Source organism: Anarrhichthys ocellatus, unplaced genomic scaffold, assembly GCF_004355925.1.
Source record: "Anarrhichthys ocellatus isolate YVR2014 unplaced genomic scaffold, GSC_Weel_1.0 scaffold5, whole genome shotgun sequence".
In the NCBI taxonomy this organism is placed as follows: domain Eukaryota; kingdom Metazoa; phylum Chordata; class Actinopteri; order Perciformes; family Anarhichadidae; genus Anarrhichthys; species Anarrhichthys ocellatus.
In genome coordinates this window covers 2,651,829-2,664,894 of record NW_022280035.1, presented here as the reverse complement: position 1 = coordinate 2,664,894, position 13,066 = coordinate 2,651,829, and the positions used below count along the sequence as shown (strand labels likewise).

General features: G+C 44.2%; 1 protein-coding gene across 1 annotated transcript; it reads right to left on the bottom strand.

The window, feature by feature from the left end:
* Positions 1-5,814: 5,814 nt before the first annotated feature.
* On the bottom strand, positions 5,815-10,278 carry tnnc1a (troponin C type 1a (slow)). The gene is made up of 6 exons (XM_031844553.1): positions 9,610-10,278; positions 8,301-8,331; positions 7,963-8,109; positions 7,306-7,420; positions 6,677-6,813; positions 5,815-6,506 (listed from the first exon to the last, which is right to left on the bottom strand). The coding sequence occupies exons 1-6, from the start codon at positions 9,631-9,633 to the stop codon at positions 6,475-6,477; spliced, it is 486 nt and encodes a 161-aa protein (XP_031700413.1). The 5' UTR covers positions 9,634-10,278; the 3' UTR covers positions 5,815-6,474.
* Positions 10,279-13,066: the final 2,788 nt, after the last annotated feature.

Here is a 13,066-nt window from a genome sequence, read left to right as displayed (position 1 = left end):
GTGTGTGTGTGTGTGTGTGTGTGTGTGTGTGTGTGTGTGTGTGTGTGCGTGTGTGTGTGTGTGTTTGTGTGTGTGTGTGATTCACAAGCCCTTCTTTCTTTTTGGCTGTCACAATGTGTTTTGTGTGACAGGAGTATTTTTGTCCTGTTGTGATCACACACGAAGGGAAGCAGAGGCTAACACAGTGCTTACTCAGCATCGCCGGGGAAGCAGATGTGCATGAGACTGACAGGATTTTAGCTTTGGGGTGGGCTGGTATGTGTCTGTTTGCAAGCATGGTGTATTTGTGTGTGTGTGTGTGTGTGTGTGTGTGTGTGTGTGTGTGTGTGTGTGTGTGTGTGTGTGTGTTGTAGAGGCTGAGCAGAAGCCAGTCGGAGCTGGTTCACACCTGCTGCGGTTATGAGAGCATAGTTAGCATACTGCATGACTGACAATAATTTCACAGCTGCTTCTGCCTCTGATGCACGATAGCTGGAGTAGCTCGTTTATTCAGCTCGCTGACTAGATGAGGACCAACTCACCTTGTCGTCTCAGTAGAATTAAGTAGTGTTTTGTATTTCCGTACAGTAATAGTTCTAATAGTTCCACCGTTATCCTATTACAGATAAATATGAGGGAAAAGTCATCTGAATAACTTGCCATCTTTACCGCAGGGATTTGGACTCCCTGTGGTCTCACTCTGTTTGTTTACAGCAGATGTTCAGGGGCCGAGGAGAATAATCCTAATCTTGGTATTTTGCCATCATGGGACTGAAGAGGAGGTGACATCACGGACAGCATGCTGTCCTCTGAGCCATGCTGTCTTTATTTCTGAGACAGGACACCAGACAGAGAGAGACACTAGACATATTGAATCCTTTTAAAGCCGGTATCGGTTAATGGTTGCACTGAAACACAGACGGTCCCTTTAGCCACGGTTCCACGGAGCTATGTATAACTGTATCGGAATGGCACGCATTATCGTGCCAGTGATTTCATCTCCTGTTGTTGGAACCCTTGAATCACATCGAAGCCATTTGCAACGCTTCCTACTTCCCCATGTTTGTAATGGAAGAAGCAAAGAGTCAAAGCTAGACGGGCTCTCGTAGACTGTCGAGAGGAAGATGGAGCAAAGCTCAACTGTGCGGTTCGTCACCATACTGTAAACTTTAACATCACCACAACTAATTATTTCTTTAGTGAGCATATTTGCAGTGCTGTCACTGGTGATGATTGAGAATTCTGCTGTTACGACATCCATCAAGTGACGCAACAGGAAGCATCTTATCTCTCCAGGAACAAACTATACAGCTATACTATCTTCCTAAAACAAGCCCTCACAACCCTCCGAGCCAACTTTTGTGAGACTTAAATCTTTTCTGAGAGACATGTATGTCATCTGACAGGGGCAGAAGAAAAACTGTGAGTTTTGGCAAGGAGGATACTGGGTCATGTGTGTAAAGCACAGCCACATGGAATACTTGCAGCCATCTGTTAGCACCAGAAGTCTCTCATTTCGTGGCCAATCTCGCCATCCGGTGATGTACAGTACAGCCCTGCGCTCACCGAGCACAAGAACAAGGTGATGTTTGTTAGCAGTTTAATCCGTGGAAAAAGGGGAATGAAAGGGAACATTCCTCGTGTGTTGCTAGACCCAACACAAAGGAAAGGTCATCCGTCTATCATGTGCTCGTTTGCTTGGGAAACTAAACGGAGGAGGCCGCGCTGGGAGCTAGTCTTGCCGTCTGGTATGCCATTCACACAAGGCCATATGTTGCTCACAGTACAGGATTGCTGAGTGAGCCAAAGATCACGTCTGTGCTTCGACAACATTAGTGACCAACATAGTGATGTCATGGCGCGGGGGGGGGGGGGGCAGGAGTTTCCAAGAGTCTGTCGCTTAAGACGAACAGATTATTGCTCAAGACATGTCTTATTTCTCCAGCTGGACATTTATACTTTAGAGTAAAGCAATAAAGTGCTGTACTTAAAGTGGCCATAATAAATCTTTTTTATAAAAACAACGGAACAGATTACTGTGTGAAATTTGAAAGGGGGGTCGCCTGTTGTGACAAAACCACAGAGAATTAGCACTTGAGTCCACAGTTCCCCTTTACAGCTCATTTGTTTTAATGCACAACTTCTACTTGTTGTGTTTTATAGTTTCAACATTGTAGTATTGCTGCTTTTAAGTATGCAATGTAAATACATCTTTCACCACTTTACACACACAAACACACACACACACACACACACACACACACACACACACACTAGTTCCATTTTTGAAAGTGGTAAAAATAGATAAACCCTCCAGTGGTACATTAAAACGAAACAATCGCTGTTATTCATGGGAATCAATGAATAGTTATTGTGGAATTTGAGAACTCTGCGTCTTGTAGTCTCGCTGTTCTGTGGGCCATTATGGCCGAGCGGTTCAGAAACAGTGCTTCAGTGTTCTCAGCACCAGAAGTGGGATGGAGCATCGTGATACTTCTGTCTGTTCGAGTGTGATCTACAGTCCTTCCACTCTCTCTTTGTCTAAAGCGTTCCACTTCCTCATTGTGTATTTATGGCAACAAAAACAACCGACCAGTTGCTCTCCAGAAGCTGTATTTATTGAGAATAAGATTGTTTCTAATAAATCCATGATTTCTTCTTTTTGTTTTGATTTTTAAAGAAGGGACGCTAATCATAGATAGCAACACAAAATAATGTTTTTACCCATACAACATCGAACATAACAAATCATTCAGAATAATAGCTGACAATGAATCTTGAGATTTTGGGAGCATATATATTCATTTATTTCATGCGAATGTGAATGGTGAATGAGACATCTCCAGAGATTAGGCTGTGATATCCGGCGCTGGACAACTTCCAACACCATGTGATGTGGAGAAGCCAGAAAAACAGGAATCCTCTAAAACCAAAAAGCCTGCTGGCTTCAATACGAGGTCTGCGTGCGTGGGCCGCAGAAAGATGGTATGAGTAGTCAACGCCTTCCAAACTCTGAACCGTGTCCGGGGTATTCCTCGCTCTTCCGGGGAGTGGTTGTTTTTTTTACGTCTATAAATCATACTGAGCTGGCATAAATGTTATGAAGACCTCCCACTGTTGGTGTGACTTACTAACACAGCTTTAGGACAATCTAATGGGGGATTTATAAATCAATAAACCAGTGTGTGTATGTGTGTGTGCGTGTGTAGATGTGTGTAGGTGTGTGTGTGCGTGTGTGTGTGTTCTATATACAGCTCCATATCTGACTCACTCTTAGCCAATGGAATAACCCGTTTTACCCAGCACACACACACACACACACACCTACACACACAGATAGAATAAAACTGAATGAAGCCAGTTACATAGTATTGATAGCTTACTATTACCTATGCAAATCCCCTCTATCTCAGCCTCTTTCAGGGGTCAGTGTTACGGGGTCGCGAGTGTTACATACAAAGAGGAAATAGGTTTTATGGCGGCTTACGTGTCCCTGAACTCCACATTACCAAAGGTGTCTCATAACCGCAGTGTGTGTGTGTGTTAATAACAGCAGGCATGAGTCATCAGGCCCCTTCTTACATAACTGCGTCACTTCCCCACCCAACTTGCTGCTAGTGCGCCACACCCCAGATTCATTCACACACTGCTCAGCTGCTGCCCAGCCTCCCATTGATGGCGGGGAAAGCACCGCTCGGCTCGGCTCAGAACTTATTAAGGACACGGGCAGCAGAGCAGTCAGAATCTGTGAGATAAAAAGAAAAGAAACGCGTCAAATTTGAACATCTTTTCACCTCATGTTATCACTCAATGCAGTGGGGGGTTTTTTTGGGTCTGTGCCAGTGGACTGGAGATGGTGCATTGGATTTAGTGTGTTATATTTGTCAGACTGCTGAGATTGGTGTGGCAGAGCAGCTGTACTTCACTGCTGGTTGGGGTTTAAAATCCCATCAGTAACACAGACAATGAGGACTGGATGGAGCTAGCAGGAGCCTCGGGGAAACAGAGATGGAGGGAGGTGGGGAGGCCTTTGGACGCTGTCATCAGTCAGGCCACCGCCTTTACTGGCTCACACAAAACACAGTCGATCTCATTCCACACAGCGGAAATGTAGAAAAGATCAGTTACGATCCAAAAAACGACGGATTCTTTTTTTTAGAAATGATGCATATTCATTTTGGAAATGGACTCAAATGAACCCTCCTCCGAATCCTCTCATCATTCAGTGTGGGTTTGGATTTTGTTTTCAAATAATGGTCTATTTATGGTTGTTATTAAAATATTATTCCAACAACTTCTTTTTCATCCTTACTGGATCCCGCTGTGTGTTTTCTTAGGCTGGCAAGTGAGCATTGTCTGTTTTTGGAAAGAGTGTAGCTGTGCCATGAAATCTCCTCATCCTCTGGGTCCTGGAACTGAGCCAAACAAACAGACACAACTGTGTTTTCCTGCTGACATCAAGTGGCCACAGTGCTAACTGCAGCCTGTTCACCTGGTAATTAAGTTTAACATGGCTAACAGAAAATGTCAGGATTCATATGAATATATTTTTGTTTCATTTCGGTAAGCAGTTCCTCTGAATACGACACTAAAGTTCGCGTGTATTCATTTCAGAATGAAATGGGTGCCGGTATGAGATTAATCTTTCTACTCTAATGATCCAGATATTTCTATATGTACCAACACGTGTCAGAATTAAAGCTGTTTCAACAATAGAACTGTTGTCCTCTTTGCAGTTAAATAGCATTCTTAATATGGACAAAGGTTGTCAACTGGTGTGGGTCAATCCAGATCCCCTAACATGGGCACTAACATGATTAGACATAAATAGCTCCTGTCTCAATAGACTGTGTAACTAAACACGTACACGGCAACCATGGGAATAGTTCACATGCCGCAGACAAGAGCTACTATAGAATACAAATTACACAGACACATCAGCATTTTGGGCAGACGGTGCCGTTTCACACAAAGGTTTCTTGTTTTGATATCACATCAGCGATATTTCAGGCCTCCTTTGCTTGTTTGCTGTGTGAGCAGCAGGGAAGGGCAAAGGAGGCAAGCATGTGATCGGCCTGCAAAATCCAAAGAGCAGCGAGGCGAATCAGGAACGAGATTGTAAACAAAGTGTTGTTTGCTTCTCGATAACAACTGCCGACAAGCACCGACCTAAGGACAGAATAACATGTCTGCAACAAGCCAACTCTATACTTAAAGGGACAGTTCACAGCAAAGTCACAAAATAGTTACTTTTCTTCTTACCTGTAGTGCTGTTCATCAATTTAGATTGTTTTATGAGTTGCCTTGGAGATATGGACTGTAGAGATGTCTACTTTCTCCACAATATAATGGGACGAGGTGGCACACAGCTTGTGGTGCTCAAAGTGCCAAAAAAGCTAATTGGAAAAACTCAACAGCAATGTCTCTTTCCAGAAATCAAGACCCGGTTACTCAAGATAATGCACAGACCTTGTTTTGAAAAGTTTCATGTAGGAAGTATGGTTTAAAGAAAATAGTTCCAATATGAAATTTTAAGGTCTGTGGATTATCTTGAGTAACTGGGTTATGATTTATAGAAAGAGATGTTGCTGTTCAGTTTTTTTTATGTATTTTGCTCTTTTTGCACCACAAGCTGAGTATATAGTCCCATTATATTAGAGAGAAGACAGACATCTCTACGACGATATCTCCAAAACTAAGCTCCTCCCATCAAAATAGCACTACATGTAAGAGGAAGAATATGTATTTAAAAAATGTATTTTGGGGTAAACTTTCCCTTTAAAGTTTTAAATTAGATGATTCAAACAAAATGAAAAAATGACAACATGACAGCTCTGACAAATGCATCTTGTTTATTACATGAGCGCAAATTCCAAACTGACTTTTCATGTAGAAATATGCAGGCGTTCCAGGGGGCCTGAGAGGGGGATAAAGAGTCCTGAGGGTCTCTTAAACATACACAATGTTCACATCAGAACATGCACAGTATACAAACTGGATCCAGTACATGGCTCTAAAAGTATGATTAGTCAACCAGAGCCTGGTGTAAAACTACTATGTTAACTCATGAATGTGTTCTGCTTTGTGCACACATACATGTTCTGTCCAGCTAAACAACACCAGCCTCTCATTTGTAAACTGCCTGTGGCACTTCAGAGATAAGATTTAGTCGGAAACAAACACAAAGTTGATAGTTCGAGCAGCCAATCGGGTACACTATGTGGCCTCTATAGAAAACATAAGTAATTTGGATACATTTACACAAATTCTGTATACACGGGCACCAAAAAGTAGTTACAAACTGTATTTACAACGATGCAAGAGATGGTAGAAAAATACATAAACATTCAGCTACAGTATTCGACTGAATCTTGCAAAGTCGTTCCATTGTTTCTATCAGCGGCATTTCCAAATCAGCTTCCAGTTTTCCACAGATGACCGTGGAGTCACAGAGAAAATACAAAAATAACACTCTGGCTCTTCTCTTGTTCAGGATTACTCCACTCCTTTCATGAACTCCAAGAACTCTGTAGAATTAAGGGAAGACATGGTTAGCAAATAGCTTCTGCGCCCCAAAACAAGATGCTTTTATCAAGTAAATGTCTTCTTTGGCATGCGTTATGGTGGAATGAGTGTCAGAGCATTTGCTCTACATAACTGTTTCACCCCTCACCACTTTACATTTCAAACTCCTCACCATCATAGTCAATTTTGCCGTCGTTGTTCTTGTCCCCGTCTTTCATCAGCTCCTCGATGTCGTCCTCGGTAATTGCCTCTCCTGTAGATTCCAGCATAATTTTGAGCTCGTCCAGGTCAATGTAACCATCTGCGTTCCTGCAAAAATCAAAAGGGAGTGAAATATATTAATGCATGTAACAAAACCTGAGTTAAGCTTCACAGATGGCAGTGGAGGAGGTGGCGTGTTTGTGTGTGACATGTGACTGATCATATCTTTAAGGGTTTGGGAACCATCACTGTTAGAGAGAGGGGGGAGAGAGAGAGAGAGAGAGAGAGAGAGAGAGAGAGAGAGAAAAGTTAGTTCTTTGATGCTAAGACGAGGTGTCTGGCTTACATGGAGTGGGTGTTTGAACTATTCTGTGCTGTCAAAAAGGATTACGGAGCAAACAGCACGCCGTACGCTGCAGAGCCGCCTGGCATTTTGTCAGTACTCATAATTGCACATGAGGAGCATACTTTGCTGGAGATACTCCATGAGGAATTCCATCACCAGTCTGTGGTGATTTTTTTTTAACTCCGTCAAGTTTACAGTATCTTAAGCTTTTAAAAGTCAATGGGGCAAACTTGCAACAGGTTTTAAAAACTCACTTGTCGAACATGCGAAACAGCTCCGCCAGTTCCTCCTCTGACTTCCCTTTGCTGTCGTCCTTCATGCATCTCACCATCATGACCAGGAACTCGTCAAAGTCTACCGTGCCACTCCCTGAACACAAACAATGCACTTCATCACATCACCTCAGTCCACACTGGATAGACTTTCATACTAACCACCAGAACTCCAATTAACAGAAATCAAAACAGTATTGGAACCTGCGATATTTACTGTATACTACCACAAAATACCTGTAATTTACATGGGGAAAAACTACAGATTGGGCCTTTAAATGTCCCTTTATGTGGCCTTAGTTCCACTATTTGCAGCATGACATATTCATCAAAGCTTTATCAAGCAAATCCAGGATGCTACTTTTTATGTTTCATCATTACAGCACATAGATAATTCAAGTTGACTTGTGCATCATCTGATACGCATTTCCCTTTAATTCAGCCCGACACATCTTGTGTGTAAGACCCTTGACAATCATTTGACATTAAGAGCTCAGAGGGTTTGAACCGAAGCCTGTCTGCACCGCATGATTGTGCAATGATGGACCTGTCGGCTGCTCCGTGGAGACGAGGAGGTCGGCGGCAATCAACCAGTCATTTAGTTTGTTGTGCTGTTAGCGCCGGGGTGTTTTGATTTACCGTCTTCGTCCACCTCGTCAATCATCTCCTGCAGCTCCTCCGGTGTGGGGTTCTGGCCTAGCATCCTCATCACCTTCCCCAGCTCCTTGGTGCTGATGCAGCCGTCCTCCGCATCTTGTACGAAGATGTCAAAGGCGGCCTTGAACTCTGCAACGCACAGGACATGATATGAATGCGATGGACAGGGTGAGCCACACTTTTGCAACCAGCTGTCAACATTACGGACAATGTGCAGATGAATTAATTCATATTTGGAAAAAAAAGTGACTTTCTGATGTATTCTTTAAGAGATTTACATTTACATGTGTACAGTCTGAGAGATTGTGTAGTTCACGCACCATTTTTCTGTTCGTCTGTCAGCTGCTCAACCTGCAAGAAGTAAAAAGTATAAGTAGTAAATGCTTTGGTTATCTGATTGTACCAATGTGGGCAATCAGTATATTCTGTACATTCTCAGAAACTGTCTGTTTAAATGTCTTACTCATGCATTTCGTACCAATGCTCAAAAAAGTGATGCACTTCTTATGGAAATCAGTTAAGATATCTGAACTAGATTATCTGTTTTGGTGACTTTTCAGTCAACAAAGTTAACATCTTTGACCCACACACTGGGCCATCCTTGACAGAACCTATATATCATGTGAGAGCCAGTAAGAGGTGGAGTTAAAAATAAACAGACAGGATCAGGAACCACAGATAAAGGACACAATACACAGTGCTTTAAATTAGCATAGCTGTGGATCTGGCCCAACAATGGAACAGTAATCCTGGAAAAGCTACCACGAATGAGAGAGGGAGACAGCTGCTAATGTAAGCGTTATTGTTTGTCATCCGCTATAAATTAAACACAAACACATGCAGACACACTCATACACACACACATGGTTGTGATATATGAAAAAAAAAATTCCATCTCAACAAACAATTGTACATTCCTGTGTGTGCTCCCTTTACTGTCTCAGCTGCACCCCTCACTCTGGGTTGTGAGGGACGGGACAGCCGGCTGACCGGCCGGGCGGAGATGGACAGACAGCCGCAGCCACACGGCTTTCGGGCTCACAGATAATGCTGGAATTCAGTCGCGGGGGGTTTATCTAAACCTGAAGCCCTTCTCTGGCACCAGAGGACCACGGACGCGAAAGCATCTGAGCAACCGGCCAAAATTAGCCATGTGAAGGGGGGGACCGTTCCATTTGAAGTCATGAATGAAGCAGCACGAAGCGGACCAGCGACCTGTCCTGCCAGTGACCTCCTGAGTGGCTCCTATCAGCTCTGATAGGTGCTGAAGTAAGAGAACATCTAGAGACGTATATGGTGTCGGGGCTCCTCTGACATCAGCTGGTGATGGAGGCGATGTGCTGCGCAAGCAGGAATTTGTCAAGTAACGTCAGATGAGCAAAGTGATGGGGGACTTTTGTATACGACACATACACAAGTGCCAGAATATTCCATGCAATGACCACTTAAACAGGACGGAGTAAAAGACTTAAGTCACTCATTGTAGGCAACAAATGTTAGGGATTAGGGTTTGAGATGCAAAACAACATCACCCTCATACCAAATTTAGTTCACACACACACAGATTTATTCTTTTGGGGAGCATCCAACAAACTAAAATCAGAGGAAGCCAGTCGTGAGAGGACGTACCGCTGCCTTGTAGATGTCGTTCATGTTGGAGGCTCGTCTGCTGCCTGTTGCAACGGCGTCCTGGCACAGAGGAAGGAGATTCTGTCCAGCTCAGGGCAGGACACTGGCCTCATCCTGAGAGGGTTTTATAGCAGGAGCCTGGCACTGTCTGGCCTCCCCCCCCCCATCCCCATCCTGCCCCACCACCCCGGACCCCAGCCTCCCCTCTGTTTTGTGCCTCGGCGTGTGTCCACGAGTGTGTGTTTGTGTGTCATTTGGCCAATCTGTCACAATCACCCGGCTCAGATAAAAATGCAGCAGCTCTTAGGGGGCATACTTTGGATTGGAATGAAGTGAGGGGGGCATGGTGAAGCCTAATCTCCAGGGAGGGAGCTATAGAGACACTCAACATTCCTCCAGACCTGGACGAGAGACACAGAGGGCTCTGGAGAGTGTGCGTGTGTGTGTGTGTGTGTGTGTGTGTGTGTGTCTGACGCGGGGGTAGCAGAGAAGGTAAGAGGGTGGAGGCCAGGATAGACTACAGCCAGCTGACCGTGAAAGGAGGAGAGAGAAGGAGGGCAAATCTGTGGAGTGAAATATAGACTTTTCATGGCAGACATTTTGACTCATCTCACAGTGAATAGCACAGGGGTAAGTAATAACATTAATGATGGTTCCATTCCATTTAAGGCTCCCAACGAGCCATGCCAGCGCCCGACACTGGACCTGGAGCACCTAAATGGAATGCAGCCGTAGTTTATGTTATTTGTTACACCTGTGCTTTTATTGCTGTCACACGTTGACATATCTGCCGGGAAAGTGGACTTTTAGGTAAATCACCTTTTTTTGCAGCTCACGGGGCATTCTCGTGTTGTTGTCTGTCGAGAAAGAGACAAAAAAAAGAAGATAAAAATAAAGGACCCACTCACCCAAATAAAAAAAAAATCACATTCTGTCACTCACCTTCAGGGTTTTGAGGTTTTCGCCTCAACCCCAATACAATAGAAGTGAATCAGATTTTGTTTCTGGCTCTTACAGCACTGAAGACGACATTATCTTATTATAAATCTTGAAGCATCTCTTTTAGAAGCAATGTTCAACAGTTTCCACTGGACCTTTTTCTTATTTTACTGAAAAAAATAGTCCCTCTAAATAAAAACTGTTCAGTTCTTTGGATTTTGTGTAACGTTGATGGTTAAAGAAACGTTTTTTCTGCGTGCGTAAAAAGTTTCATTGATGTCAGCACCAGAAACAAAATGTTTCTTCTATTGTATCGGGGTGACGGCAGAAATCTCAGAAACAACTGTATCAAACCGGGCAAATACAACACAAGATATCATTAGAGTTAAGTTATTCTTGTTCTTTGTCATTTCAGTGAACCAACCCTTTACGAGGAAAATACGAATATCTTTCCACATATTAAACCACACAAATATACCTGCATTTATTTACATCACACATGCAGTGATGCTTCAATCATACACAGCAGATTTAGCCTAAAAGACAACTCGGACCATTCCCACTCTACATGATTCACAAGGATTTTTAATTCTTAAGCCTTCACGTGCAACACAGATTTAGTCAGCAGAGGGTGCTGTTCACTATGTATCGACTAAATTAAATTGTTGCGCAAGCCTGCCTGAGGATATCCAGTTTATCAACAGTGGGGTAGGTGAGAAATCTGGGTCAAACAAACCAAACACTTGCAGACACATTTAAATTGAATTGTACACAGTGCAAGACTTTGCAGCATTTTTTCTCCTGCGTGTTCTTTTGAAACAAGGCCATCTCAATCACTCGACTGTGTGATTCACACACACACACGTTCACGCACGTGCTCTCACAAAAAGCTCTCGCTCTCTCTCACACACACACACACACACACACGCACACGCACACAGAGCATGCTGTGGCAGGCATTCTAAGTGACGAGTGATCATGCTGGTTTATAATGGGATGCTAATGGAGACTGGCACAGTTTACAAGCATCATACAGCCACTCAGAGAGACACGGGGAGAGAGGGAGAGAGCTCACACTGAACAACATGTCCTACTCTTACACAGATACAGACACAGATCTCCTGACAAAGACATCACATCAGTGCACATCAGTCACATGCAAAGGTGGAGCCTCATGGGAAATAGACAGGCGGTGAGGGGAGGAGGGGATGTAAGGTATAGCGGGGGGGCAAGAGGCAAAATGAGGTTTTGTGCTGTTTTTCCGTGTGTGCTCGCTCACTCATTCGTCAAAAAAATCCGTAAATGAAAACACACTGCGTTGTACAACGCTGCGGGAAATCAGAGCAGGAATGAAACGTCATCAGTGGCACCGGCTCCATCAGCTGAAACCCAAAGCATACTGATGAGTCCACATGGTCAGCCAGACCGATTCATTTGGAGAGCTGCGTGCAGTCTGGTGGGTGCCAAGAGCGATGAGCAGCTCTCTGCAGGGGGCACTAGATTCTAATGTAAAGCTTCCACCGGCGCGCGCACACACACACACACACACACACACACACACACAGTAGTACCGAAGGCTGGCACACGCACTAAAGAAAGCATATGTAGTGCCGTTTCATTGGAGCTCTCCACCAATTTCCTCTTACAGAGCGAGGCTGACGAAAGAGCCAGCCATCTCCTCCACACGGCGCAATCAGACAGCGCATCTCAAATCCACAATTCACCGCACACCGCTTTTTGAGGGGTTGCCATAGAAACTCTGCTGGGTAGAAGCGGGCAGAAAATGAGAGGAGATGAACGGGGCTATTTCCCCCCCTCCACCTCCCTCTCTGCCTCCCTGCCACCACATTTTGTCCTCAAAGCGACTGTATTATTTTCTATTCATTGCCTCTTATGCGCGTGCATGCTCACATTGAAATTGCTTAAACATATGGGGGTCAATTAGGGTTAACAGTGTTTGTTTGTGCTGCAGAACCATTCATGCAAATTTACTAAATCCATAAGTCCGAATGATTACACTCTATGTCTCGGGCTGAATGCTGCAATACACTGCTTTCAGTTTTTTTATACTTGCATCCAACCAGGTTGTGTGAAATGTTTTGAAGTTGCACAGGCATGCACATTGTGCACGTGATTCCTACTTCACATGCTAGTTTATCTGACTGGTTCGTCATTTAAAAAGCTGAATTTCCACCATCAACCAACAATCTTTTCCTGCAGAAAACGTTATAGATTCCAAGTGTGCAACGGTGTCAGAATGCCCGAGGCGTAACATCTCATGCTGGCAATACTGAATCAGCTGGACTACATTTGTGAAGATCTACTACTAGCATACATCATGTCAATTTAAATACTCATGTGATATAATGATTGGGTTGACGTGCAGCAGAGCTCCTCCTCCTCCTCCTCCTCCTCCTCCTCCTCCTCCTCCTCCTCCTCCTCCTCCTCCTCCTCCTCCTCCTCCTCCTCCTCCTCCTCCTCCTCCTCCTCCTCCTCCTCCTCCTCCTCCTCCTCCTCC